This window comes from Mirounga leonina, unplaced genomic scaffold, assembly GCF_011800145.1.
Source record: "Mirounga leonina isolate KUSES-001 unplaced genomic scaffold, KU_Mleo_1.0 Mir_115, whole genome shotgun sequence".
In the NCBI taxonomy this organism is placed as follows: Eukaryota; Metazoa; Chordata; class Mammalia; order Carnivora; family Phocidae; genus Mirounga; species Mirounga leonina.
The window spans coordinates 48,847,137-48,873,436 of NW_023270268.1; the positions used below are offsets into that span (position 1 = coordinate 48,847,137).

Below are 26,300 nucleotides of genomic sequence, written 5' to 3' on the forward strand. Positions count from 1 at the left end.
GAAGTGGAAAGATAATTATAAGCTGCTAGAATGGAAGCTCTAAATATTACCCCTCCTATAAAATTGAAGAAAAAAGCCTTTCAGAGAAAAAGTTCATTGAAGTACAATACATGTGGAACGATGACTTGTCAGTTTTCATTTTGATTTTCTTGGGAAAGGTGGAGCCTATGAGAATAGGGTATTAGAAGCAAAACTTCAGAGCTGTTTTTTGTTTATTTTGAACCCCAGGGAGAAGCCATTTCAAAGATCTCTATTTAAGTGTTGTCAAATACTATTTTTGTAAGCAATATGGATCAAGTTATTCAATTGCTAGTCATGGCAAATTATAATGTTTGCATTTGGAAGTTATGTAATTGCCCTTACATTCAATGTTTTAATTTTCCTAGGCCTTAGCCATTAAAGAAAGAATTGGCTATCCTGATGACATTATTTCAAATGATAATAAACTGAATAATGAATACCTCGAGGTAAGTCTCTATGAAGACTGTGCTAATGATACCTGGGACTGGTGGTATTGTCATTTCTAGCTGTGGGGTGCCAGAAATTATGTGAAGTAGCCTAAAGCCAAAGATCTCGTTATATAAAGCCTTTTACACTGAAGCCAAAACTATCTTTTAGCTTTAGCCTTTTGTTTCACCGGCCTGGTTCATATTTGGGTTTTGTTATTTTGGTTTCCATATAGTCCATTGAACAGTAGTGGGAAAATCTGGTGTCCTTTAAAGTGCATCAAGGGGTAGACATCAGAGTGATGAGCAACAGGCGGCCCTCAGGCTCCTTATCTCACCTAGTACAGGCCTGAAAAGTCAAGTCTTCAGTTTTCCTCCACTTTCCAATTATTCCTCCACTGGATAAAAACCAGGTCATGCCTCTATTTAAAAAATAAAACAAAACAAAAACCTACTGTTTGAAAACCAGAAGCGATTTTATTCCCCTCTGGTAATGTAACAATGAAAAGAGAACAGAATCGATTCAAGTCACTATGCTATTGATTTCAGACCCAGCTGAGGGTCCTGTTGCTAACCTTGTGGTCCCCGCAACTACTTTGAAACTCTGGTGACAATAAGGTGATCCTTGCCCAGACCTGGGGATGACAGTGATTCCTAATCCATTGATTACTAGCATCACGTGGGGGTTTGCAAACCACAGTGTCCTCTCCTCTCTTCCAATTTGTAGAAAAGCTTGACTATTTCTTGTAAATGAACAGGCTGCAGCATGTCAGTCCCGGGGGCCCTTGTCTCAGGAGTCCAGTGGCTAAGAGCAAAGACTCACAGACAGGTACTTGGGTTCAAATTCCAGCTTCACTGCTCACTAACTTGGGCAAGTGACTTAATTGTCTGCGTGGTTTCTTCAGCTTTAAAATGGTGGTAACAGCCCATCTTCATAAGATTATATTATATTATAAGGATTAAAAACATGTAATATATGAAGTGCTGAGAACAGTGCCTGGTACATAGTAAGTGCTAAATTAAGAATGGACTCTTGTCTCATCTGTCATGTAAGGGTTAATGTCAATATAGGAAAGCTTGTCTGACACTTGGTTTCATTTGATTAGTTACAGAAGAATAGGCTAAAGTAGTAATTCAGTTAAAGCAGCAGTGACATGTAGTATAGAACTAGGTTAATGAGAATTAAATCCTTCTTTGGTAAGTTTTAATGCTCTCTGTTAACTTTATTAACTGATACAAATTAAGAACATATCCCCTATCCTTTTAGCAAAAATTTTGCCTAATTTTCCCAAAATCTTTTATGTAATATAGTTGAACTACAAGGAAGATAAATACTTTGAGAACATAATTCAAAACTTGAAGTTCAGCCAAAATAAACAGCTAAAGAAGCTCCGAGAAAAGGTGGACAAGGATGAGTATGTATATTCGTTTCTTATATGTTCATTCAGAAAAGGGGCTTTGTCCCTCATAGTTGGGTTAAGAAAAAGAAGTCAATTTAAAATAATGTTTAAAAAGTACAATGTCTGTCAATGGAGTGAGTACCTCCAAGAGCATCTAAGACTATCATAGTAGAGATGGGTCAAAGATTTAAGAAAATTAAAAATTTTTTTATTAAGGTGTCCTCAGGCTACCCCCATTTCTTTGGTTTCCTCTCATTTACTGCCTATTTCCTCTACTCTGTGGACAAGTTTCTCAAGAACCCCTTAGCCTAGGTAACCCAGAGCTCTTTCAAGCCTTCTGTGAGACTGTTACCTGTTTGTGGACAAGTTTCTCAAGAACACCCTAGCCTGGGGTGCCTGGGTGACTCAGTCATTAAGCATCTGCCTTCGGCTCAGGTCATGATCCCTGGGTCCTGGGGTCGAGCCCCGCGTCAGGCTCCCTGTTCGGTGGGAAGCCTGTTTCTCCCTCTCCCACTCCCCCTGCTTGTATTCCCTCTCTGGCTGTCGATCTCTCTCTGTGTGTCAAATAAATAAAATCTTAAAAAAAAAAAAACACCTTAGCCTAAGCAACCCAGAGCTCCTGCAAGCCTTCTGTGAGGCCGCACCTGCAATACTGAGAATGGTCTTGCACCCACAGCCCCACCTGTTTTCCATGGGCCAGTCATCCCACAGCCCCATCCCCTTCCTAGACTGCTCCTTGTAACACCGTCAACCTTGTGGCAGCCAAATAGATCGTGGGAGTCGCCTTCAAATGCTCTTCATCTCTGCTTATTAGTAGCATTCGTACTTCATATTAACATTAACATTAGTTTAGTCTTGAGTTTTCAACTAAATGGGTGTGGCTAATATATTTATCAACGTGTGTTTGTGCACTTGGATCCCTAGAGCTGCTTACGTTGACTTTTTCTTGCTAGGCTCTTAACTCCTGGAGAACAGGGGCTATCCTTCCTTTTGACTGTTCAGCACAGTGCTGAACACCTAGAAGGTTTTTCAGTTAAAACCGAATGAATGAATGAATGAATGAGCAAATGAAAAATAAACATACTACCTTGATTTGCATGGTAACAGACAAAATAATGCCAGTGAGGTGCTTGAAACCAATGCGCTCATGCGCTCATTTATTCTTTCACTTATTCATTTACTAAACTACTATTCTAGAACACTAAGTCCAGGTGTCACTGGGAACTAGGAGAATCGAAGGTGGACCTTGGTAATATTATATTATATTATAAGATCAGAGGGTAAGAAAGACATGATATAATAAACTCTACCACCAGAAAGGAAATGTTGTGTCAGGAAAGGTACAAAGTGATAGTGGACTGTTTGATGGCAGGCTGTTCTGTTCCCAGTTAAACCAAGTACAGGTTGGACAAAATTCCTAAATGACAATGCCAATACATTTTAATCCCTACAGAACATTTGAATCCGTCAGGTACCCTGAAAGAGAGACTGATTTCTTTTGCTCACCTCACGGTTTATACTGTAGCAAATGTTGTATTGTCTGGTGCTAGAAACAGGGCTGCAGAGGCTGGAGAATGTTGTGCCCTAGCTAGCAAAGAAGGAAGAAGAATGGGTGCATATGGTTTGTGTTATAATCAGTTGTGAAAACCTATTTCTAGAAACCCACAAAAAGTCACCAAAAAGAATATGCAGTGGGTAAATTTATAATCTGAGAAGTTTCTTACAAGTCTGAAGATTTTCATTTCTTTAAAAATACATATGCTCACAATTCATAATTGTCAGTACCGTGTAAAATATCTACAGAGAAATATTGTCAGGTGGTGTTTCTGAAAATAGCTAATATAACCTGCACCCATATGACACCAGAAGACTGTTTCATAATTTTAAAAATAGTTGTTGAATTATTACTTGATGTTTTCTTTTAAAGTTAATGCAGCCCAAAGTTCTGTAATCATTTTGTAATACAGTTTGCATTTTTCATTCCCTTTCATCATATGTGTTGATTTTCTCCTGAGTCCTCTTCCCTTATAATAATCACAAGTGAAAGCTGTGTACAATATTTTTTTAAAGATTTTATTTATTTATTTGAGAGAGAGAGAGCATGAGCAGGGGGAGCAGGAGAGGGAGAGGGAGAAGCAGATTCCCCACTGAGCAGGGAGCCCGATGTGGGGTTTGATCCTGGGACCTGGAGATCATGACCTGAGCCTACGGCAGATGTTTAACCAAGTGAGCCACCCAGGTGCCCTTACAATATTTTAATGAATGTTTCATCGGTAGCATGCATAGCTCACTAGAACCTTTTGGGCCCTTCCCATGAGATTCTTGATAGTCAATCACAAGTGCAATATGTCTTCTAAGGTCTTCTGTGCCATACCAGCCTAGTTTCTTTTTCTTCTCCCTCTTCTGCCTGTGTACTGAGTACAATGGTTCTAAACTCTGGCTGCACATCAGAGTCACCTGGGGGGCCATAGAAATAGTACTGAGGCCTCAACTTCACCACCTTCACTTGAGATGTACTTGCCTGTGGATGGGGACCCAGATACTGGTATCTTTTTCAGTACCACCCCCCCAACTTCAGGTGAGAACCCCTGAGTTAGTGTTAGCTCCTTTTTGTTAATGATACTGTCCGTTGTTAATTTTGTGAAATTTTTTTTACAGGGTGAAGCTTTAATTTGGCAATTTAGGTTTAAAATTTATTTATTATTTTTTTAAAGATTTTATTTATTTATTTGACAGAGAGAGCGAGCACAAACAGGGGGAGTGGCAGGCAGAGGGAGAAGCAGGTTCCCTACTGAGCAAGAAGCCCAATGCGGGACTCGATCCCAGGACTCTGGGATCATGACCTGAGCCAAAGGCAGAGGCTTAACTGACTGAGCCACCCAGGCGCCCCTAAAATTTATTTTTTGTTTTCCCAAATGTTGCAAGCACTTTTGACAATTATCACATCAAATCATTAGGACTGTACAGTTCCTTGTATTTTTTGAGGTTTCTTGTAGTGATTGATGGTTTTGGACCCATTTTGTACCTGGTTAATAGTAAGAAAGTCACTATGTTTTCCTTACTTTTTTATGTAGCACCAAGTTCAGATCCTCACTGTGTCTGTCCAGGCAGAAAACATCTACTATGTCTACTTTGTTCTCGTTGTTTGTAGTTACCTCTCAGAGAATTACATTTGCAGATGCTCAGGTCCTCACTGCCACGGTCTTGCAGGAGAAATAGGTGTCCATACCCACAACTGAGGGGACAGAGATGAGAAAAACTATTGATTATGTAGGGTTTGCACTGTAGGGTATTGTAGAGAAATGATGTATTAAATTTTCAAGACAGCAATTAATTTAATTTAATTCAGTCAATTATCCAAATAATAAACTTCTGGACCTTTTTTTTCCCTCACTGAGCAAACTCGTGTGCTTCTTGGCATCTTCTACCATCGTTATGACCACTGAATATTTGCACCTGGCCCAGATTCTTTGCTGAGCTTCAAACCCAAATATCTAGCTACCTATGAAACACCTCTATGTAGGTGTTCCATTGACCCTACAAACACAGCATTTGCCATTTTGGGCAAAAATTGATCATCTTTCTCCCTATATCCTCATATTTCCCCATATTTTCATCAACTTTCATCTTATTGCTATCAAGACAGAAATCAGGAACTCATCATTCTAGACTGATCCCTCTCTCTCATCTCTGACATTTGACAGTGATATCTACTTCAAATCCCCATTCACAAAAAAAAGTTTATGCCCACCAGCTGCTGATTAAATATTATATAGGTATTGTGAGGGGATCTGCAGCTTATCATCTCCATGGTCACTGACTAAATTCAGACATGTCTCATTGTTCACCAGAGTTATTACAAATTTTTTCCTAATCTTATCACCAGTCATCTTTCCTTCAGCTTATTCTCCATACTATGGCCCTAGAGATTTTTTTTTTTTAAGATTTTATTTATTTATTTGAGACAGAGAGAATGAGAGAGACAGAGAGCACATGAGAGGGGGGAGGGTCAGAGGGAGAAGCAGGCTCCCTGCCGAGGGACCCCCTCGATCCCGTGACTCCAGGATCATGACCTGAGCCGAAGGCAGTCGCTTGACCAACTGAGCCACCCAGGCGCCCGGCCCTAGAGATTTTTTTATTTTTTATTTTTATTTATTTTTTTAGTAGTCCCATTATATATATTTATTGAGATATAATTTAAAATTTTTTTCTCCAGCTTTAATGAGATACAGCTGTCACACAACACTGTGCAAGTTTAAGGTGTACAATGTGTTGATTTGATACATTTATATATTGCAAAATGATTACCGCCGTGACATTAGCTAACACCTCCATCCTGTCACATGATTGTTTGTTTTTTGTGGTGTGCATAATAATAGAGTTACAGTTCTGTGTCTTTGGATGAATTTATACATCCAGGTTACTGCCATCCTAATTACAACATGAAACATCCCCATCCCAATGTTTGTTTAGCACCTCTTTCCACTCAATTTCACCACATGGGCACTTCTGTGTCTTTTTTCTTCCACGGAGATATTTTTGAAATGCATCCATGTTGTGCAGATCTTGTATCTGTCTCTTGTATGGGAATCATTGCAAATCATTATAATATCTGACCTTTTGTGTCTAGCTTCTCTTGTTAAGTTCTTTGTGGAGATGAAGAACCAAAAGAATTAGCAGTGATGCTTATGGAAAGAATTTGAGATTCCATAATGGACAAAGGGAGTAAATGTTAGGATCTTGGCAGTAGCCAAAATGGACTACTGTGTGGCCAACAGAATGGTCTGGGAGAGCCTTAAAATTGGAGCATGTGCTGAGTTGGAAGGAAGGTATCGGGTGATCTGTATAAACCAGGGAAGCAGGGTAGGCACCATCAGGGGGTGCTGGAGGTGCATCCATGTTTCTCTTGGAAGAGCTGGTCTTGACTTCTACCCCAGCTAATTGCTGTTGTTTGACTTTCTTGAGTTTTGCTCTATGAGTCTTGAACCAAACCTGCGGTACCGTGGGATGTATCTCCAGTTTTGAGGCCATTTCTTTCTGAAGGCTGGGAGCGGGGTAGGGGTTCTTGCTGAACAAGAATTCCAGATCTGCCAGTTATTACTCAGTGAACATTGTTCGTTTCCTTTGGGAATGCTTCTGGTGCTTTCCTTTAGGAAGGTCCCCTGCGCCTGACATCCTGAGATCTAGATGTGTTCACATGCTCTGGTCCTGTGTCAAGCCTAGAGATTTGTTTTAAAGACACAGATTGAGTCTTGTTATATCCTGATGAAAACCTTTCAGGATATCCATGTTGCCTGCCCCATGAAACAGGTACAAAGCTCTGCATTCCTCCCACCAGCTCTCCAGAATTCCCTTAGATTCACCCTATCCCCACCCCCACCGTTACCCAAAGCTCCAGCCATAGGAATTATTTTAAGTGATTGCTCCATCTTTTCTTCCTCCTTGTCCCTTCCCTCAGACCACCCTTTCTGCTCTTGTTCATCTAACAGAAACCTATATACATTGTTGGACTCAACTGGAATGTTACTTCCTTATTCATAACACCCCATTGCATTTTTCTCTTCACCTTGTGCCTGCACTAGCCCTTGTTAAAAGCAGAAAACCATGTATTTGTGTCACCAGAGCTTGAACACTGATGAACGGAATGTAGACCCTTCCTCAGTGTTCATGGGGTTAAAAAATGTTACAATAGCCAGTTTGTGATCATGCTAATGAAGCTGACTTGGCTGCTAAGGTAAAGATTATCGCATCCCGCCATCTCGCCATCATGGTTGGTGAAGTTATGCAACAACTCTCTGCTATTCTCCTTGTTTAAGAGATTCAAAAAATTGAGAAAGTCAGGAAGTCTGAATGTGATATACCTGATTTAATCATTTCACTAAAACGGCCTCCTGCCCATCTGAGCAGCTGACAACTGCAAAGGGCAGGGATTTAAATTTAAAAAGCTTGGTTCTTGCGGTTTCTGAGTGCCTAGTGTTTCCAAAATTATCTCAAACATTATGTTCTCTGGGTTTTTGGTGCCAGTTTGTAAAGAATTTCAAATATGTCATATTATCAGATAATAATAGTGCTAAGTTGAGAACATAATATCCATTGGCAAAATTACTTAGATATGATCTATAATGATTTACTTCCAGTAACATGATTATTCACTTAAAGTCAATAGAATAAACAAAACTCTAAAAAGAAAAAAATGCACAAGAATAATAACAAAAAAAGAATTCCTTTTCTCGTTTTTTATTTTATTATTATTATTTTTTTAAGATTTTTATTTGTTTGACAGAGAGAGATACAGCGAGAGAGGGAACACAAGCAGAGGGAGTGGGAGAGGGAGAAGCAGGCTTCCCGCTGAGCAGGGAGCCCGATGCGGGGCTTGATCCCAGGACCCTGGGATCATGACCTGAGCCGAAGGCAGATGCTTAACGACTGAGCCACCCAGGCGCCCCTCTTGTTTTTTAGACTTGATGTTATTCTGTTCGTTTTCTGGGACAGAACTTTCTGTGATATCATTGTGATGTGGCAGTGTTTGTAAATCATGACCACTGAGCCACGGAGTTACTTACTGTAAACTACAAAGACTTATTTCATTGCTCTATCTTTCCCACTGTTATGCATCAAAATAAAAACAGAGACATTGACAGGAACCAGTTCAATAAGCATTTTATTGAGCGGCTATGCTAAGCACTGTAAAGGATGCAGAGAAATTAAATGTGGCCCTACATCCAGGAGCTCACCATCTAGGGCAAGAAGCAAGTGAGTAACAATTAAATCTGATAAAAGGCAGAATTTGGTTGGTGCTATTAACAAAGAAACAAAGTGCTAGGACAGCATCTTTTTTTTTTTTATTTTGGGTTTTATCTTTATTTGAGACAGAGAGAGAGCACAAGCAGAGGGAGAAGCAGACTCCCGGCTGAGCAAGGAGCCCAAGGGGGGACTCGGTCCCAGAACCCTGGGATCATAACCTGAGCCGAAGGCAGACGCTTAACTGACTGAGCCACCCAGGCATCCCTAGGACAGCACATTTTTTTTTTTTAATTTTTTTATTCTTATGTTAATCCCCTTACATTACAACATTAGTTTTAGATGAAGTGTTCCATGATTCATTGTTTGTGCACAACACCCAGTGCTCCATGCAGAATGTGCCCTCCTAAATACCCACCACCAGGCTAACCCATCCTCCCACCCCCCTCCCCTCTAGAACCCTGTTTGTTTTTCAGAGTCCATCGTCTCTCATGGTTCGTCTACCCCTCCGATTTCCCCCGCTTCATTCTTCCCCTCCCGCTACCTTCTTCTTCTTCTTCTTCTTTTTTTTTTTTCTTAACATATATTGCATTATTTGTTTCAGAGGTACAGATCTGAGATTCAACAGTCTGGCACAATTCACAGCGCTTACCAGAGCACATACCCTCCCCAGTGTCTATCACCCAGTCCCCCCATCCCTCCCACCCCACCCCCCACTCCAACAACACTCAGTTTCCTGCGATTAAGAATTCCTCATATCAGTGAGATCATATGATACATGTCTTTCTCTGTTTGACTTATTTCACTCAACATAATACCCTCCAGTTCCATCCACGTCGTTGCAAATGGCAAGATCTCATTCTTTTTGATGGCTGCATAATATTCCATTGTATATATATACCACATCTTCTTTATCCATTCATCGGACAGCACATTTTTTAAAACGACAGTTAAACCTTTACTTACTAGTGAAACATTCTCTGGAAGCGACATGTCAGCATTTATTTATTTATTTATTTTAAGATTTTATTTATTTATTTGAGAGAGTGAGAAAGCGAGAGACAGAGCAGGAGCTGAGGGGGAGGGGGTACAGGGAGAGAGAGAAGCAGACTCCCCGCTGAGCAAGGACCTGAGCCGAAGGCAGATGCTTAACCGACTGAGCCACCCAGGCGCCCCAACATGTCAACATTTAAATTAATATGGATGAGACGAGAGGAGCCTCTAGAATTAAAACAAAACAGAATGGTTGGCTCATTTGTCTTCCCCTTTATTTCTTCGAGCCTGCTGTTTTCTTCTGATCTGAGCTAATTGGGTGGCAGCAGTCCCCCAAACAAGCAGTTGGCCCCCCGAGGCTGGCAGCCCAACAGCTGTGGCCCTCTGTGGTTTTTCCCGAAAGGCCGACACCACCAAAAGCGACAAGGAGGTTGGCACCCTGTGAAGTGACACTGTAGTTTTGCCACTGCAGTGAGTCATGAACTCTCTCAGTGTCCTGGTGCTGCCATTTACTACCTGTGGCCTTTTAAAGGTCATGTAGTTTCCTTATTTATAACATGAGCGGGTTGATTTAGACTGTCTAACATCCCTAAGGTGCTTTCCAGCATTAAAATTTTGTGGCCCTAACTGTGAAGGTTGATAAGAGCCAAACAGTTTTCCTCCTTGGCTTCTACACATCAAGTGACTCGAGAGAAAAGGAACATACTTTCCAGAGGTAGAGAAGTACCTCACTTCTTTATAAAATATCCCTTCTGGGGGCGCCTGGGTGGCTCAGTCAGTTAAGCGTCTGCCTTCGGCTCAGGTCGTGATCCCGGGGTCCTGGGATCGAGTCCCACGTCAGACTCCCTGCTCAATGCAGAGCCTGTTTCTTCTCCCTCTGCCTGCCACTCCCCCTGCTTGTGCTCTCTCTCTCACAAATAAATAAAATCTTTAAAAAATAAATAAATAAATAAATAAATAAATAAATAAATAAATAAATAAATAATACCAAAAAAATATCCCTTCTGATGCTTCCCCTTCACTGTATTATTTCTAGAGTCAGTCTTCTTTCTCATGAAGTCCTGTATCAGTGAACTTGGTTATCCAAAGAAAAACAGTATGGAGGGCTATTATATTATGTAGGTGGGCATTATATATATTATGGAAATTATATATGGGTAAATGAGGTGGTACAGAGGTGGCGTTGATAGGAACTGTCCAGGGTGGGTATGCAGAGTGCTGGAGACTTGAGACACAAATGAATCTCCATGAACATAGATATGTGGGGAAGATTTACAAAAAAGATTATTTGGCTCATCAAGTATTACTGAGCCAGAAAGACAGAATAATAGCTAGAGCAAACTTGGACAAATCATTCTACTTCCCCCATGGCAGTATCAGCCCTGGAATGCTCATGTTCCACACATGTTGTAATAGATTAAAATTTTAGATTTCCAATCTTTTATGCTCCCATTAAACTGACGGGCTTTGTGCTTTTACAGTGTGTTTTGGGACCATAAGCAAAACACATCTTAGCAGTAAAAACATTTCTGCTTTTTTTTTTAAATTAAGTTTTTTTGTTTTAATTCCAGCATAGTTAACATATAGTGTTATATTCGTTTCAGGTTGTACAATATAGTGATTCAACCATTCTGTACATAGTGATCATCGTGATAGGGGTAAAACATTTCTGCTTTTTTTTTTTTTAAGATTTTATTTATTTATTTATTTATTTGAGAGAGAAAGAGAGCATGAGCTGGGGGAGAGGGAAAAGGAGACTCCCCACTGAGCAGGGAGCCCGATGCGGGTCTCAGTCCCAGGACTCTGGGATCATGACCTGAGCCGAAGGCAGACGTTTAACCAACTGAGCCACCCAGGTGCCCCCATTTCTGCTTTTTAAATTAGCATCCAAGGAAGGTTTGGTTTGGTTTGGTTTTTATAGGGGAAGGGGAAATAGGGCAATTAAATAATTTAAAGATTGAAGTTTTAAACTAGAAGAATTTTGCAAAAGAATTCTGGAACCTTTACACTAGGGCACCATCTTGAGGGGATGATGTTCAGTTGGTGCATGGTTCTTGGTGGCCATGGCTCTCTACAGCCTGCATAGCAGCAGTGCTTCACCTCGGCCTAGTGCCTTCCCCCCTCCCAGAGTCCCAGGATGAGAGGGTCATCTCTCTTGGAGGACCTATTGAGTGCCTCTCATGTTCCCAACACTGTTCTAAGCCCTAGAGATACAATTGAGAACACAGCGTGAAATAAACAAGTGAGACTATATCAAACCAAAGAGTTTCTGCACAGCAAAGGAAATAATGAACAGAATGAAAAAGCAACCTATGAAGTGGGTGAAAATAGGGCAAATCATATTTCTGGTAAGATGTTAATCTCCAAAACATATAGGGAACTTCTAAAACTCAATAACGAAAAAAGCAATAAGCCAATTTAAAAATGGGCTAAGGCCTTGAATAGACATTTCTCCAGAGAAGACATACAAATGGCCAACAGACACACGAAAAGATGCTCAACATCACTACTCATCAGGGAAAGGCAGGTCAAAATCACAGTGAGCTAACACATCACTGCTGTCAGTATGATCATGATAAAACAAAAGAGACAAGTATTGGTAAAGGATGTGAAGAAATTGGAGCCCTTGCACACCATTGGTAGGAATGCAAAATGGTGCAGTGGCTATGGAAAACAGTATGGAGTTTCCTCAAAAAATTAGAATAGAACTACCGTATGACCCAGCAAGCCCCCTTCTAAATATATATCCAAAAGAATTGAAATCAGGATCTCTAAAGGATATTTGCCCTCCTATGTTTATTACACCATTCATAACAGCTAAGATGTGGAAACAACTTGTTTCCATTGACAGATGAATGAATAAAGAAAAGGTGGTATATGCGAACAATGGGATACCATTTAGCTTTTAAAGAGAAGGAGATTCTGCAGTATACAACAACATGGATGAACATGAGGACATTATGCCAAGTGAAATAAGCCAGACAGAGAAAAACAAATACTGCATGATTCCACTTATATGAGGAATCTAAAATAGCCAAATTCATAAAATAAAAGAATGGAATTGTGATTACCAGGGACTGGAGGAGAGAGCAGTTACTAATCAGCAGGTATAAAGTTTAAGTTAAGCAAGATCAATAACCTCTAGAGACCTTCTGTACAGCATTGTATCTACAGTTTACGATAATGTATACTTCAATGTGGTAAAATGTGTTAAAAAGATAGACCTACTGGTACGTGTTCTTACTATAATTTCAAAAAAAAGAACATCACTGCCTTCATGGACTTACTGTCTAATGAGCTAGACAGACAATAATGTCAAGTTATATCATTGCTAAGGGTTATATGGGATGGAAGAAGTTTCAGTTCTTTCCTGAAAGATCCCAAGATTATTCTAAATCAGGAAAAAAGTCACCAAAAGAAAATTCTGACAGGGGTGCCTGGGTGGCTCAGTCGTTAAGCATCTGCCTTCAGCTCAGGTCGTTGTCCCATGGTCCTGGGATCGAGTCCTGCATCGCTCTCCCTGCGCAGTGGGAAGCCTGCTTCTCCCTCTCCCACTCTCCCTGCTTGTGTTCCTTCTCTCGCTGTGTCTCTCTCTGTCAAATAAATAAATAAAATCTTTTTTTTAAAAAAAGAAAATTCTGACAGAAGTGACCCACCCACTCATATATTTCCCAGTTTGGGAATTTCTCTGAATTTGGTATATCACACAAGTGAAGGTGCCATACATCCGTGCATATAAATGTACAAGATTGTGTCTTGTTGCCAAACTTAGAACCATATGCAATTGGTTGACTTCTAGGAAGAAAACCAGGTTAGTGATTTTTGTTGGGTTTGGTTGAAAGAGAAGTGGATTCTCCCAATGTCATGTCAGAATAGGAGTCAGAGTACTTCAGTTATGTTAACAACTGTTATGCAACAACAATGAATAGTTTAATGGGACTCTTTGGTCCTACTGTGCTTTTACCTTTGGGTAAAAAATACTGCCCTTTTACAGAACAGTGGAAAGAGATTGTGCTTTGCAGTCAGGTTAGGGATGGGGGGATGGTGGAACGTGGGAATTAGAGTGGGTGGCCCTGGGTTAAGATTCTTGCTCTGACACTTACTGTGTAAATTTCGACAACCTGCATAATATCTCTGAGCATCAATGATTCCTTTACAAACTGAGGAAAATAACATCTATTTTTGCCTTATCGGGTTGTTGTATTATATATCATATAATGTGCCTGTCATATAACTTAGGTGCTCATTAAATAGTAGCTGTTGTTTTAGTCTGGTCATGATGGGTCTTCTAGAAAGACTTCATGTAGTGTAGGCATTGCATACTGAAGTGTATTAGGGTAAGGGGGAAACGTAAGTGTGAGGCAATTTATTTATTTATTTATTTATTTATTTATTTATTTATTTATTAACATATAATGTATTATTTGTTTCAGGGGTACAGGTCTTTGATTCATCAGTCTTACACAATTCACAGCACTCACCATAGTACATACCCTCCCCAGTGTCCGTCACCCAGCCACCCCAACCCTCCCACCCCCCTGTACTTCAGCAACCCTCAGTTTGTTTCCTGAGATTAAGAGTCTCTTATGGTTTGTCTCCCTCTCTGGTTTTGTCTTGTTTCATTTTTCCCTCCCTTCCCCTATGGTCCTTTCTCTTGTTTCTCAAATTCCTCATATCAGTGAGATCATATGATAATTGTCTTTCTCTGATTGACTTATTTCGCTTAGCATAATACCCTCTAGTTCCATCCATGTCATTGCAAATGGCAAGATTTCATTTTTTGATGGTTGCATAATATTCCATTGTGTACATATACCACATTTTCTTTATCCATTCATCTGTTGATGGACATCTAGGCTCTTTTGTGAGGCAATTTTAAAAGGAGCACTTTCAAAGGGGCAGTCCAAGATGGAGGCATAGGAAGATCCTGAACTCACCTCCTTTCATGGACACACTGAATCTACAGCTACATATAAAACAATTCCCTCTGATGAAGACCTGGAAACTAGCTGGATAGTTTCTTCATGACAAACAGTAAAAGGCCCAAATTGAGATGGGTGGGAGAGGCAGATAGGTGGTCTTGCCAGAAACCCATCCCTGGTACAGTGACCCACAATCAGGAGGGATTTCATAAATTCAGAGCTTCCTCCTGAGGAGTGAGGAGTTTGTTCCCCACCTCAGGCACCCCAAGCCATGAGACCTGCAATGGAGAGATGTTGCCTGTGAAAACTAATGGGATTCAAATCCAAGAGATGCAAAGGGGTGGAGGGAATGGAGATAACTCTCTTAAAGGGCTCACCTGCAGACTCAATTCACTCCAGAGACCAGTACAAAAGTAGCAGTTTGAAAAGGGCCTAGATTATATGTGAAGGAAATTCATTTGCTAATCTTAACACATCTGTCAGAGGGCATTGGCCTGTTGGGACTCTGTGGGGACAGAGGTGGGGGTGGGTACTAGTTTTGCTCTCTCTACCTTGATAGCATATGCAAGAGCGCCTCACTCTGTGCTATTCTGCTGCCTTGCTGAAACCAGTGAGTGCACGCAGGAAACACAGAGGTGTTCCTTAGTTAACTGGCTCTGGTGGCCAAGGGGCTTGTGTTCCTGGATTCCATAGGACTGTAACAATTTGAGAGATGGTTTTTGGCAGGCAGGCACCCCCAGGGCACTACACAGACAGCAGGTTGAAACACATCTCCAGTATTTCTGTAAAAAGACCTATTTACTTGTCGTGGAGCTTCAGTCTGAGGGGCAGATTTCAAGTTTGCCACAAATCTAAAGACTATGGAGGTGCTCTCAGAGAATGTAGGCTGGGGGACACCATCTTTGTGCTCTCCCTCGGCCTCACTACATCTCCCCAGTACCTCCCAAAAAGGAGTTTATACACTCTTCTGAAGTACCAATTTTTATAACTATAACCCAGAGACACTTGCAGATCACTTGATCTGGAGGCCAACAGCGTTTATGATTGTAGTCCCTCAAAACTGTATATACTTGCACGCTTCAGATATTGCTGCCTGAGGGCCTTCCAATCAACCTGAAACTGTGTACTAAATGAGATTCCGCCCTTTGGAGCACTGACAAGTCTTGGCACACCATCAACAACTGGGACCTATGACAAATAAATCAAGTTGCTTTGACAATTGCAAAGCGTGAGAGGCAACAAAGACCTAGGGCAAAGTTGAAAGATAAGGTTCCTCTCCTACACAAGACCACTCCTTTAACAGTTTTTTGCCTAATACATAGAAACAAGCAAGAGTCAAACAAAGTGAGAAATCAGAGGAATATGTTCCACATGAAAGAACAAGTTAAAACCTCAGGAAAAAAATTATAGTGAAATGGAGATAACTAACTTATCTGATAAGGAGTTAAAAGTAATGGTCTTAAAGATGTCACCAAACTCAGGAGAGAAATGGAGGTGAAAGACCTCTACACCAAAAAAACATGGATGACAGAAATTGAAGAAGACACAAATAAATGGAAGGATATTCCATACTCCTGGATTGGAAGAATTAATAATGTTAAGATGTCCATATTACCAAAGCAATCTACAGGTTCAATGCAATCCTTATCAAAATTCCAAAGCTATTTTTCACAGAAACAGAACAAGATCCTAAAGTTTGTATAGAAAACACAAAAGATCCCAAATCACCAAAGCAATCTTGAGAGAGAAGATAAAAGCTGGAGGCATCATGCTCCCTAATATCTAACTATATTACAAAGGTATAGTAATAAAAAAAAAAAGTATGGTATTGGCCCAAGAACAGATACATAGATCAATGGAACAACAGGGAGCCCAGAAATAAATCCACACATATATGGTAGTTAATATATGACAGAAGAGGCAAGAATATAGTGGGAAGGATAATCTCTTCAATAAATTGTGTTGGGAAAACTGAATGGCCACATGCAAAAGAATAAAACTAGAGAAATATACCATACACAAAAATTACCTCAAAATAGATTAAAGACTTGAATGTAGGACCTGAAACACTTAAAATTCCTAGAAGAAAACCTAGGCAGTAAGCTCCTTGCCATTGGTCTTGGGAATGATTTTCTTGGATCTGACAACAAAAGCAAAAATAAACAGTGGGACTACATCAAATTAAAAGCTTCTGCAAAGGAAACCATTAACTCAACAAAAAGTCACCTACTGAATGGGGGAATATATTTGCAAATCATATATACAATAAGAGGTTAATATCCAAAATACATACACACACACACACATATGTGTGTGTGTGTGTATGTATATATCACAATCCAATTAAAAAATGGGCAGAGGATCTGAATAAACATTTTTCCAAAGAAGACCTACAAGATGGCTAACAGGCACATGAAGTGATGCTTAATGTTACTAATTAGGGAAATGCAAATCAATCACAATGAGATACTACCTCCACCTATTAGAATGACGATTGCCAAAAAGAAAAAATAAGTGTTGTCACGAGAACTCTTGTGCACTATTAGTGAAAATATAAATTTGTGCAGCCACTATGGAAAACAGTATAGCATTTCCTAAAAGTACACATGGAACTCTACCATATGATCCAGCAATTCCAACTCTTGGTATTTATTCAAAGAAAATAATAACACTAATTTAGAAAGATATATGCACTCCTTATATCTATTGCAGCATTATTTACAATAGCTAAGATATGGATATATATATATATATATATATATATATTTATACATATACATCATACACACACACACACATGCATATACACAATGGAATACTACTCAGCCATAAAAAAGCGAAATCTTGCCATTTCTGACAATGTGGATGGAATTTGATGGTATTATGCTAAGGGAAATGAGGCAGACAGAGAAAAACAAATACTGTATGATTTCCCTTATACGTGGAACCTAAAAAACAAATGAACAAACAAAACTCATAGATACATAAAACAGAATGGTGCTTGCCAGGGTGGCAGAGGGTGGCTTGGGGGTGGGTACTAGAGGTAAAGGGGATCAAGAGGTACAGACTTCTAGTTATAAAATAATTAGTCATAGGGATGTAATGTACAGCATGCTGATTATAGTCAATGATGTGTAGTGTATATTTGAAAGTTGCCAAGAGAGTAAAAGCCATTACAAGAAAAAGGAAAAAAAAATGTTCATAACTTTGTATAATGACTGGCAACTGGATCTATTGTGATGGTCATTTTGCAGTGTATACAAATATCGAAGCATTATATTATATACCTGAAACTAATATAATGTTATATGTTAATTACACCTCAATTTAAAAAAATTAACTTTTCTGATCCAAGTCTGAATTTCTTTCAATGGTGTTTTGTAGCTTTTCAGCATACACATCTTACACTTCTTTTGTTAAATTTATGCCTAAATGTTTTATTCTTCTTGGTAGTACTGTAGATGGAATTGTTTTCTTAATTCCTTTTTGGATTGTTCATTGCCAGTGTATATAAATAAAAGTGAGTTTTGTATATTGAAGATAAGTAAACAAAAATGAGCACTTATATTTTTAAAGAGTTTGGCAAGGAAATGGCATTCATCATCGTACTGAGCTGGAATGGAAGATGAGAGGCTCCCCTTTCCCCTTAGTTTACATATGCCTTTCCGAATTGTATCACTTCTTGTGTAAGTGTATGAGGAAAAAGACAGAAAAGCATGCTGTGCCTTAGTTTCTATACCTGAAAACTGGAGGTGTCATCTGTCTTCCATGACTGGTTTGAAAGATGGATGGTATCTAGGAAACTCTGAAGGCTTGGTGAGAGAATATGAATAAATGTAAAGGGTTACAGTGGTTATTGCAGTTGCAAAATGAGAATTCTCCTTTCCACCAGTACTTGAGGAAAATAGAGAAAACCATTGTTTTGTTCTGCTGATTTTAAAGGAGTTGCTCTGGGACCACTAGATGCTGGGAAACTGAACACTTTCAGGGAAAGGGGCATTAACAATTTTGTTGTTTTAAGTTTGAAAGTTACACATGAGTGGGTGAAAGAGGCGTTTTACTCCAGGTGCTTTTGCAATCCAGTGGGTTTATTACATCCAAAAGGCTGCAGGATCAGGCTGTCGACTTCTGCCTTTCTTCCTTGCTATAAAAATGATGTCTTTGTGCTTTCATTTCCTCACCGCCTGGCTTCTTCAGGGTAATAAGAGATAGAAGAGAAACACCTGGTCCCCCTCTCAAGTGTATTTCAGTTGTATTTCCCATCCACACTGTTAGCTCAGCTTTGAGGGCCATGCTACTTATAGGGGCCCTTCTTTGTTCTGTTGAATGCCCCCAAACAAGAATCAGTTCACCTGACAAAATTATGTCTCCAAAATTAAAAATAAAGTTTTCCTCTTTCTTGCTTTCCGATTCCTCACTGAATACCACACACACCCAAACCCCTACACACAGAGACCATGGGAGGCTGGAAGAAAAATCAAAGAACAGGGTCCTACTTCATCTCTTGGGTCTAATACCTACTCCAGGAGGCTGCTAGTGTCTGGCCTCCAGTCTGGACTTGAAAGGTATTCTCAGGTAACCTGCACGCTCCAGTATTTTAGGGCGAGAATCACCTCCATTTCTCTTCTGTTGTGCATTTTCTCTTTTCTGTGCTGGTATTCAGCATCAAATTTATGTGTCCCATAAATGGAAGCTTTTCCCGAAACTTTGAGGCTACATCCAAATCGGAATAACTTATAGTTTCTGTTACATCATGATTTAACTTGAAAAATATTTTCTTTGCCCTAATTTAGCTTTTACTTTAACATAATGAGATATTTCGTGACTGACCAGACGTATTAGACATTGAACCTCGAGCTGTTATCATTTTATTTAAGATGTAATGATCCAGGGGTGCCTGGGTGGATCAGTCTGTTAAGTGGCTGACTCTTGGTTTTAGCTCAGGTCATGATCTCAGGGTCCTGGGATGGAGCCCCGCGTCCTGGCTCCCCGATCAGCAGGGAGTCTGCTTAAGGATTCTCTCTCCCTGTCCCTCTGCCCTGCCCCTCACTCACACACATGCGCACTCTCTCTCTCTCTCAAGTAAATAAATAAATCTTAAAAAAAAAAAAAAAGATGTAATGGTCCGATCACAGTACTATAGGTTCCTGTCATTCCCAGGAACAGTATGCTCTGTGCTTTTGAATCCAGGTAATCACCCAGGGGTGGTCTGATGATGCATCATGAAAGTTCTCAAGGAAGAAAAGGCAAACACTACACACCAGTGCTCCGTGAACTAACCACCATAATTCTAATTTTATTTGAGAGTTCTGTGGTCATAAATAGCTTTGTATTTTCTTGAAAGTATAATTCACCGTGGACATTTTAATATGTAAAACACTCTGTCCTGGAAAGTTATAAACATGAATCAAAATGCAATCTTAAACGCCTCACAGTAATATAAGAGAAGAGCAGAAAAGCACTAAAACAAAGGTATGACATTTATTTTTACAAAAGGAATAAACATGAGAAGGGTGTATAAACTTCATCTATGCCCTGCTTTTGAGTGCTGTTGTTGTGTGAAACATTAGTTTCATAAATCTAACTCCTTCCCTCTGTACTCTATTTTAAGAAAACATTTTGGATTGGCGCACTGTCTTTCCTTTTTAGCATGTGCCTGAGTTCAGAACCAGTTTGCCTATTATTTATGATTAGCTGTAAAAGTCCATGCAGAGTATACTGTTACTAAATCAGTTCATAATTGAGAAACTGAACCTTAAAACAACTGAGATCTGGAAACATGTTAAATCAATTTTATAACAATTAAAATTAATAATTTTAAGCTATTTATGCATAAAATCTGCTGCCATATTTGCTATCAAAATGTTGAGGACACATCAGAAATACCTTTCTAAAGAGTCACTGTAAGGAATGCTGTTTCTCCTCACAGGGAGCTTGAGCACATATTCCATTTTGTCCCTCCTGCCAGACAACTTAGAACCATACTTGAACCTAAGTCATAATAACTATGTGAATATAGGTAGACATAGTCCTGATAAATCATTTTTCCTGATCAGGATTTTTACTTATATAAGTATTTCCTTTTGTAATGCTTTTTGGTCACGCAAACAAAATCTACTTGTTCTGTATAGTTCCTGATCTCTTGATTTTAGTCTTACCATCCCCGGGTTTGCATGTTTTTGTTGTGAGTCGCCACAAATCATGTGGAAATCGAGTACAGTTGAATTAAAATAAATACAATTATATGCTTGTAATCCTCAACCTGCAAGAAATTAAAATACGGATGACTCAGCTGTGATGAAGTTGGGACAAACTGATGTATCTATCAGTCACACCATCCTGTTTGAAAATATTTTTCTCTTTTTAAAATGACAGTGATGTCAAACTAAAGAAACACATTGATCAACCATCTCCCCTTTGTCTTCAAACTTATTTTCTTTCTGAAGAAAAATTCACAGAAATGTTACCTGGATTTTTTTTAATTCCCCAATTTTTTATATGAATGTCTTCATCATGTTATTGGAGATAAAGCCCATACTTAATTAGAATTTATCAGACAGTTGTTATATATGGCCCTCTCTCAGTTCTTTTTGAGAGATCAAAATAAGACTCCCATCTGACATCCCACAATAGTTACTGAAATTGTAGCTAAAATGCTGACATGGGCAGCTGACTTTGTACTGCTTACCTTGCAAAGCAGGGTCTGGAAACAGTTCTGATTTAATCTCATTGTACTGATTACTGTAAACTCCTTCCATGAGTAGGATAATAATTGCCCATTAATTGTTGTCCTGAAAGTGGTATAACTACAAAGAACCCATTAGCTAATAATATAAGATTGTCTTAAGTGTATGCATGTGTGCTGACATTTAAGAGGTTATCTGAAGTCAAGAATTGTCCATTTTTCATTGACTGTATAGAGATATATGTAATGGTGTATTAAGATGGGGATATTATTCCTGTTGCAAAAAGGTGCTTAACAATGATTTTGTTTTTTATTTTATTGAAGTGTGGTTGACATACTATGTTACATTAATTTCAGATGTACAACACAATGATTCTGCAACTCTATGCATTATGCTATGCTCACCGCAAGTGTAGCTACCATCTGTCATCATACAACCCTATTACAATACCACTGACTGTATTCCCTATGCTGTACCTTTCATCCCTGTGACTTATTCATTCCGTAACTGGAAGTCTGTACCTCCCACTCCCCTTCCCCCATTTTGCTCATGCCCCCACACCCCTCCTCTCTGGCAATCGCCAGTTGGTTCTCTGTATTTAAGGGTCTGTTTTTGCTTTTTGTTTGTTCATTTGTTTTGTTTTTTAGATTCCACATATAAGTGAAATCATGTGGTATTTGCTTTTCTCTGCTTGACATCTTTCACTTAGCATAATACTCTCTAGGTTCATCCATGTTGTCACAAGTGGTATGATCTCATTCTTTTGTAAGGCTGAGTAATATTCTGACAATGCCTATTGTTATGCCATCGTCACAACATCTGAGCAGAAAGATATGGGAATGTTGGCACCCCCAGACAGACAGACAAATCTACTTATGAACCACCTGGATTTCATTTTGCAGTTATCATACAAATGTATACCTTTGCTCAATTAGCTGGAATGCTGCATTTAAAAAAAATAATTTAAGATGGCAGTAATCAGAGGCAGATTACCTGAAACTAACTACCTGACAAGGGGATATCTCAGTGTCAAAATAAACTAGGAAATTAAGAAAAATTTATACTTGAATCTGAAGTTTTAACAGCTTGAATTTCAATATTCTGTCAACTGCTCCAGAATTGTTGGTATACTTACCTAGTATTAGGAACATAAGGGTAAACATATTTCAATATAATGTCAATCCATTTGCAATTTCCAAAACGATACATCTGACTGGGTTTTGTACTATGAGATGCCTCCACAAAAATTCCTACAAGTGAGGTAACGGATTGCAGACCTGGATATATTCTGATTTTTCAAGAAGTAGAAATACTTTCAAATGAGATGTCTCACCTAGTGAGCTAGTATTAATTTGTTGATCATATTTCAAAAAGAAAGTTAAGATTCATCTTGGAATAGCAATAATGCTTTTATTGTGGTAAGCAGATTGAATCAGACACTAATAGTATAATTTGTAACAAGTTCTTATGTTTTCCATAGGTGGATAAGCGGAGCAGCTGTAGTCAATGCATTTTATTCTTCAGGCAGAAATCAGATAGGTAAGGCCTATTCGTAAATAATTCTTTAATATGCCTCTGTTGTTAACCAACTGGTAGTGCATTGCATGTCCAATTTATAGCACTCCCCATAAAAGCACAGCTGAGGCTGAGTTATTGATTTATTGAATATACTCCTTGAAAGTAAATGCATCCATGTACCTCTTTTCACTATAATAGCAAATTTTAAGTTAGTACAAATTACATTAAGTGATTTTCTTTCTTTTGCAATGTTCTCATTTGTGGCTAAGTGGTTTATCTTATGTCTAAGTGCTTTTATTTTATTTCTAAATACTTTTTAAACATCTCTTATAATTCCATTAAGTTATATTGACTTTAGGACTCCCTAAGCATCAGAATCTTAAAGGGGTTTAAGGTTCCAAGAACCAGCTTTGCAGAGATCCAGTTCTTCTGGCAATTCTGTAAGCTGGCTCTGGTGGAGATGGTCCTGATCTGTATCACCCATTTTTCTAGACAACTCCAGAAGGTCTCAGAAAGTTGAAAAGTTGGTTATATCAGGTTGAACCGTGTGAGATTGCATTTACTTAACTACTTTTAATCAAAAAAGAAAAAAATAAATGCTCACTAATAGTAATACTATAGGAATCTGTAGAAATTAATACATGAGTGAATGATATAATGAATAACTAAATGGCTTACTATAACAAAGATATATTGATTCTCTTCCTGGGAAGACCTTGAGATCTTTAAATTCTTTCTTAAGTATTACATAGCTAGACCCATTTTTTCCCAAGGATTTTAAATATGTGGAAAGGCACCCAACAGATTCAGTACTACCGAGGGTATACTAAAAACACTACAGTCAGCTTCTCCGGGTGCACCTAGTTCAGCCCTTCATTTCTAAGTGCAGTCAGGAATCAAAAGGGAAGATAATTTCAGCATTATTCTAAAACAAACATCTCAGAGGCTGCCCTGAACCTCATTTTTCATGAATTCTGTTACTAATTAGATTAGATTAGAAATGATGAAAAATCCTGCTAGATTTTTCATACAAATTTTAAAACAAATTATGACCTTTATTTTATTTTAAAGTTTGATTATAGCTTTCCCCATTGCTTTTAAACCTAGGAAGAGTTAAAGTAAGAAACTACCTACATTTTCTTCTAGTATTTTTATGGTCTTTATTTTTGGAGTAAATCTTTAATCCATCTGGAATTTATTTTGGTTCATGACATGAAAATGAATTATATAAAATAATCAGAAAAGTTTATTTATATAACGTATAAATAATAAGGAAGGCATGTGCACCTGTCAAAACCAATTAGCTCAAAGTCTAGGCTAATACATTTCCTAGCTAGTGCAATGATTACCTAAACTCAGACCAGCACCTGTTTATTGATCAACTCAGAACCCATGCAGTCTATCTTTTGCAATGTATTCCCAGAAACCATTCAGACCCTTTCTTAGAAGCATCTTTCTCTCTGCAAAGGCTTACCTTTGTTTTTTGTTTTGTTCTTTGAGAAAGAGAGAGAGAGCATGCATGTTCACACACGTGTATGGGGGTGGGAGGCAGGGAGTGGGGGGCAGGGACAGAAGGAATCTTAAGCAGGCTCCACACCCAGCACAGCGGGGCTTGATCTCATGACCCTGAGATCATGACCTGAGCCGAAATCAAGAGTCTGAGGCTTAAACGACCGAGCCACCTAGGTGCCCCCACTTTGAAGACTTCTTTTTGATATTCAGTAGTTCTGTCAGTGTAAGATCTAGTTCATTCTGGACTTGAACTTAAACAGGATAATGACCTTTTAATGGAATTCCAAGGCAAAGTGAGACAGCTTGGCCTTTGTTCTGTATTAGGATAGACTAAGGGATATAGCTTCATTTTAATCCAGCTCAGGAAGGACCCTGGATCCTATAAGACCTGACGCTGATTCATTCCAACAAGAAGACCCATACAGACCCTCAGTAGGACCACCCTGGCATGTTCATCTCTTCAGCCCCTCTGTAGAGCAGATCCACACAGTTTAGATCAAGACAGTACCTTGCTCGGCTCTGAATTACCCCATATCCCAAGAGCCAGCTCAAAATTGGTTCACCTCAGAGATTCCCTGATCAGAGAAGACCAGGGAATGTTCTCAGTTTGAACTTAATACCCTCAAACCAAAGAAGCACATGGCAAAAGGAAAAAGAAGGTAAAAGTGGCCCAACATTTCACAAAATAGATAGTTATCCTCTGAATAATCAAGAATTGGCTACAATAAGCGTTCTTAATAAGAAAGACCTTTTAAAGACTCTCAAGATAAATTCATTAGATAGAAATTCGAAATCTGAAAAATTGTTAATGTCTTTTCATATGCTTATCTGCTAATAACAGCAGTTCAGAAGAAGGGAAAGTGTCATGCAAGAGGAGAAATCTTTGACATGTGTACATTTTCTCTTTGATAATTCTTTTAAATCTTCAAAGTGGAGATTGTCTTAACTAAAAATAATTGAAGATCCAGACCTCCATCTTTCTTCTTAATCTCAGGAAACAAACTGAGGGTTGCTGGAGTGGTGGGGGGTGGGAGGGACGGGGTGGCTGGGTGATAGACATTGGGGAGGGTATGTGCTATGGTGAGCACTGTGAATTGTGTAAGACTGATGAATCACAGACCTGTACCCCTGAAACAAATAATACATTATATGTCAATAAAAAAAATTTTTTTTAATTTAGAAAAGAAGGAAATCCTTCAAAAAAAAAAAAAGTGAATTTGTGGCTGTGCGTGTGTGTGTGTGTGTGTGTGTCTGTTTACATACATACAACTTTTAATTTTGATATCATGCATTATAGAATTAGAATTGGTATAGAATAGCATATGTCTCGGGACGCCTGGGTGGCTCGGTCAGTTAAGCATCTGCCTTTGGCTTGGATTGTGATCCCGGAGTCCAGGGATCGAGCCCCGAATCAGGCTCCCTGCTTGGTGAGGAGTCTACTTCTCCCTCTGCCTCTCCCCCAGCTTGTGCTCTCTCTCTCAAATAAATAAATAAAATCTTTAAAAAAACAATAACATATGTCTCACAAGTGACCCTTCCATCCTCACACAAATACCTTAAATTAGATCACATGCAATTTCTCATGGGATTGGCCAAGAATTTCTTTGTTTTGGCAAAAAAGAACTTGTTTTATTATCATATTATCATATAAGGAGTTAATAATATTAATAATTTCTTCTTTTTAATTCAATTCCAACCACTTTTTGTTATAACTCACACAGATAGACTATATTCTAAATTTTATGCACCCCTGCCACTTCACATCAATTTAAAAAAAAAAATCAATTTCCCAGACAGCAAGGCGTACCGAAAGTGTTTAATTCACTGTCTCTTATTCCCCATACATTTGCTCCATAGAGCTTCAAAAACCTTCTATGGATTATTTAGTGTATTCAGCCTGGGTGGTGTATGACTACCTTGAAATAATTAAATTTTGTAAAGTTACCTTACTTGTTCTTAGGAGTCTTATTTTCAGACTTGAAAATCAAGAGCAAATGTTTCCAAACATATTGATATCCATTTAATGTAAAAAATAATATTTAACTTTTTCCACCCAAAATTGATTTTACCTGATGTCATCTA

At 38.8% G+C, this 26,300-nt stretch overlaps 2 protein-coding genes across 5 annotated transcripts in view; one reads left to right on the plus strand and one right to left on the minus strand.

Moving 5' to 3' along the window:
• MME (membrane metalloendopeptidase) overlaps positions 1-26,300 on the plus strand; it is a 108,162-nt gene that overhangs the window by 64,653 nt on the left and 17,209 nt on the right. For all 4 annotated transcript variants that reach the window (XM_034997485.1, XM_034997455.1, XM_034997464.1 and 1 more), the window contains exons 15-17: positions 387-467; positions 1,758-1,861; positions 22,669-22,727. In XM_034997485.1, the coding sequence (XP_034853376.1) occupies positions 387-467; positions 1,758-1,861; positions 22,669-22,727 (244 nt within the window). The remainder of the gene's footprint in view (positions 1-386; positions 468-1,757; positions 1,862-22,668; positions 22,728-26,300) is intronic.
• On the minus strand, positions 6,533-7,132 carry LOC117999052 (divergent paired-related homeobox-like). Its single transcript, XM_034987966.1, is given in 1 exon segment — positions 6,533-7,132. A coding segment is annotated over 1 exon segment (489 nt). The 5' UTR covers positions 7,022-7,132.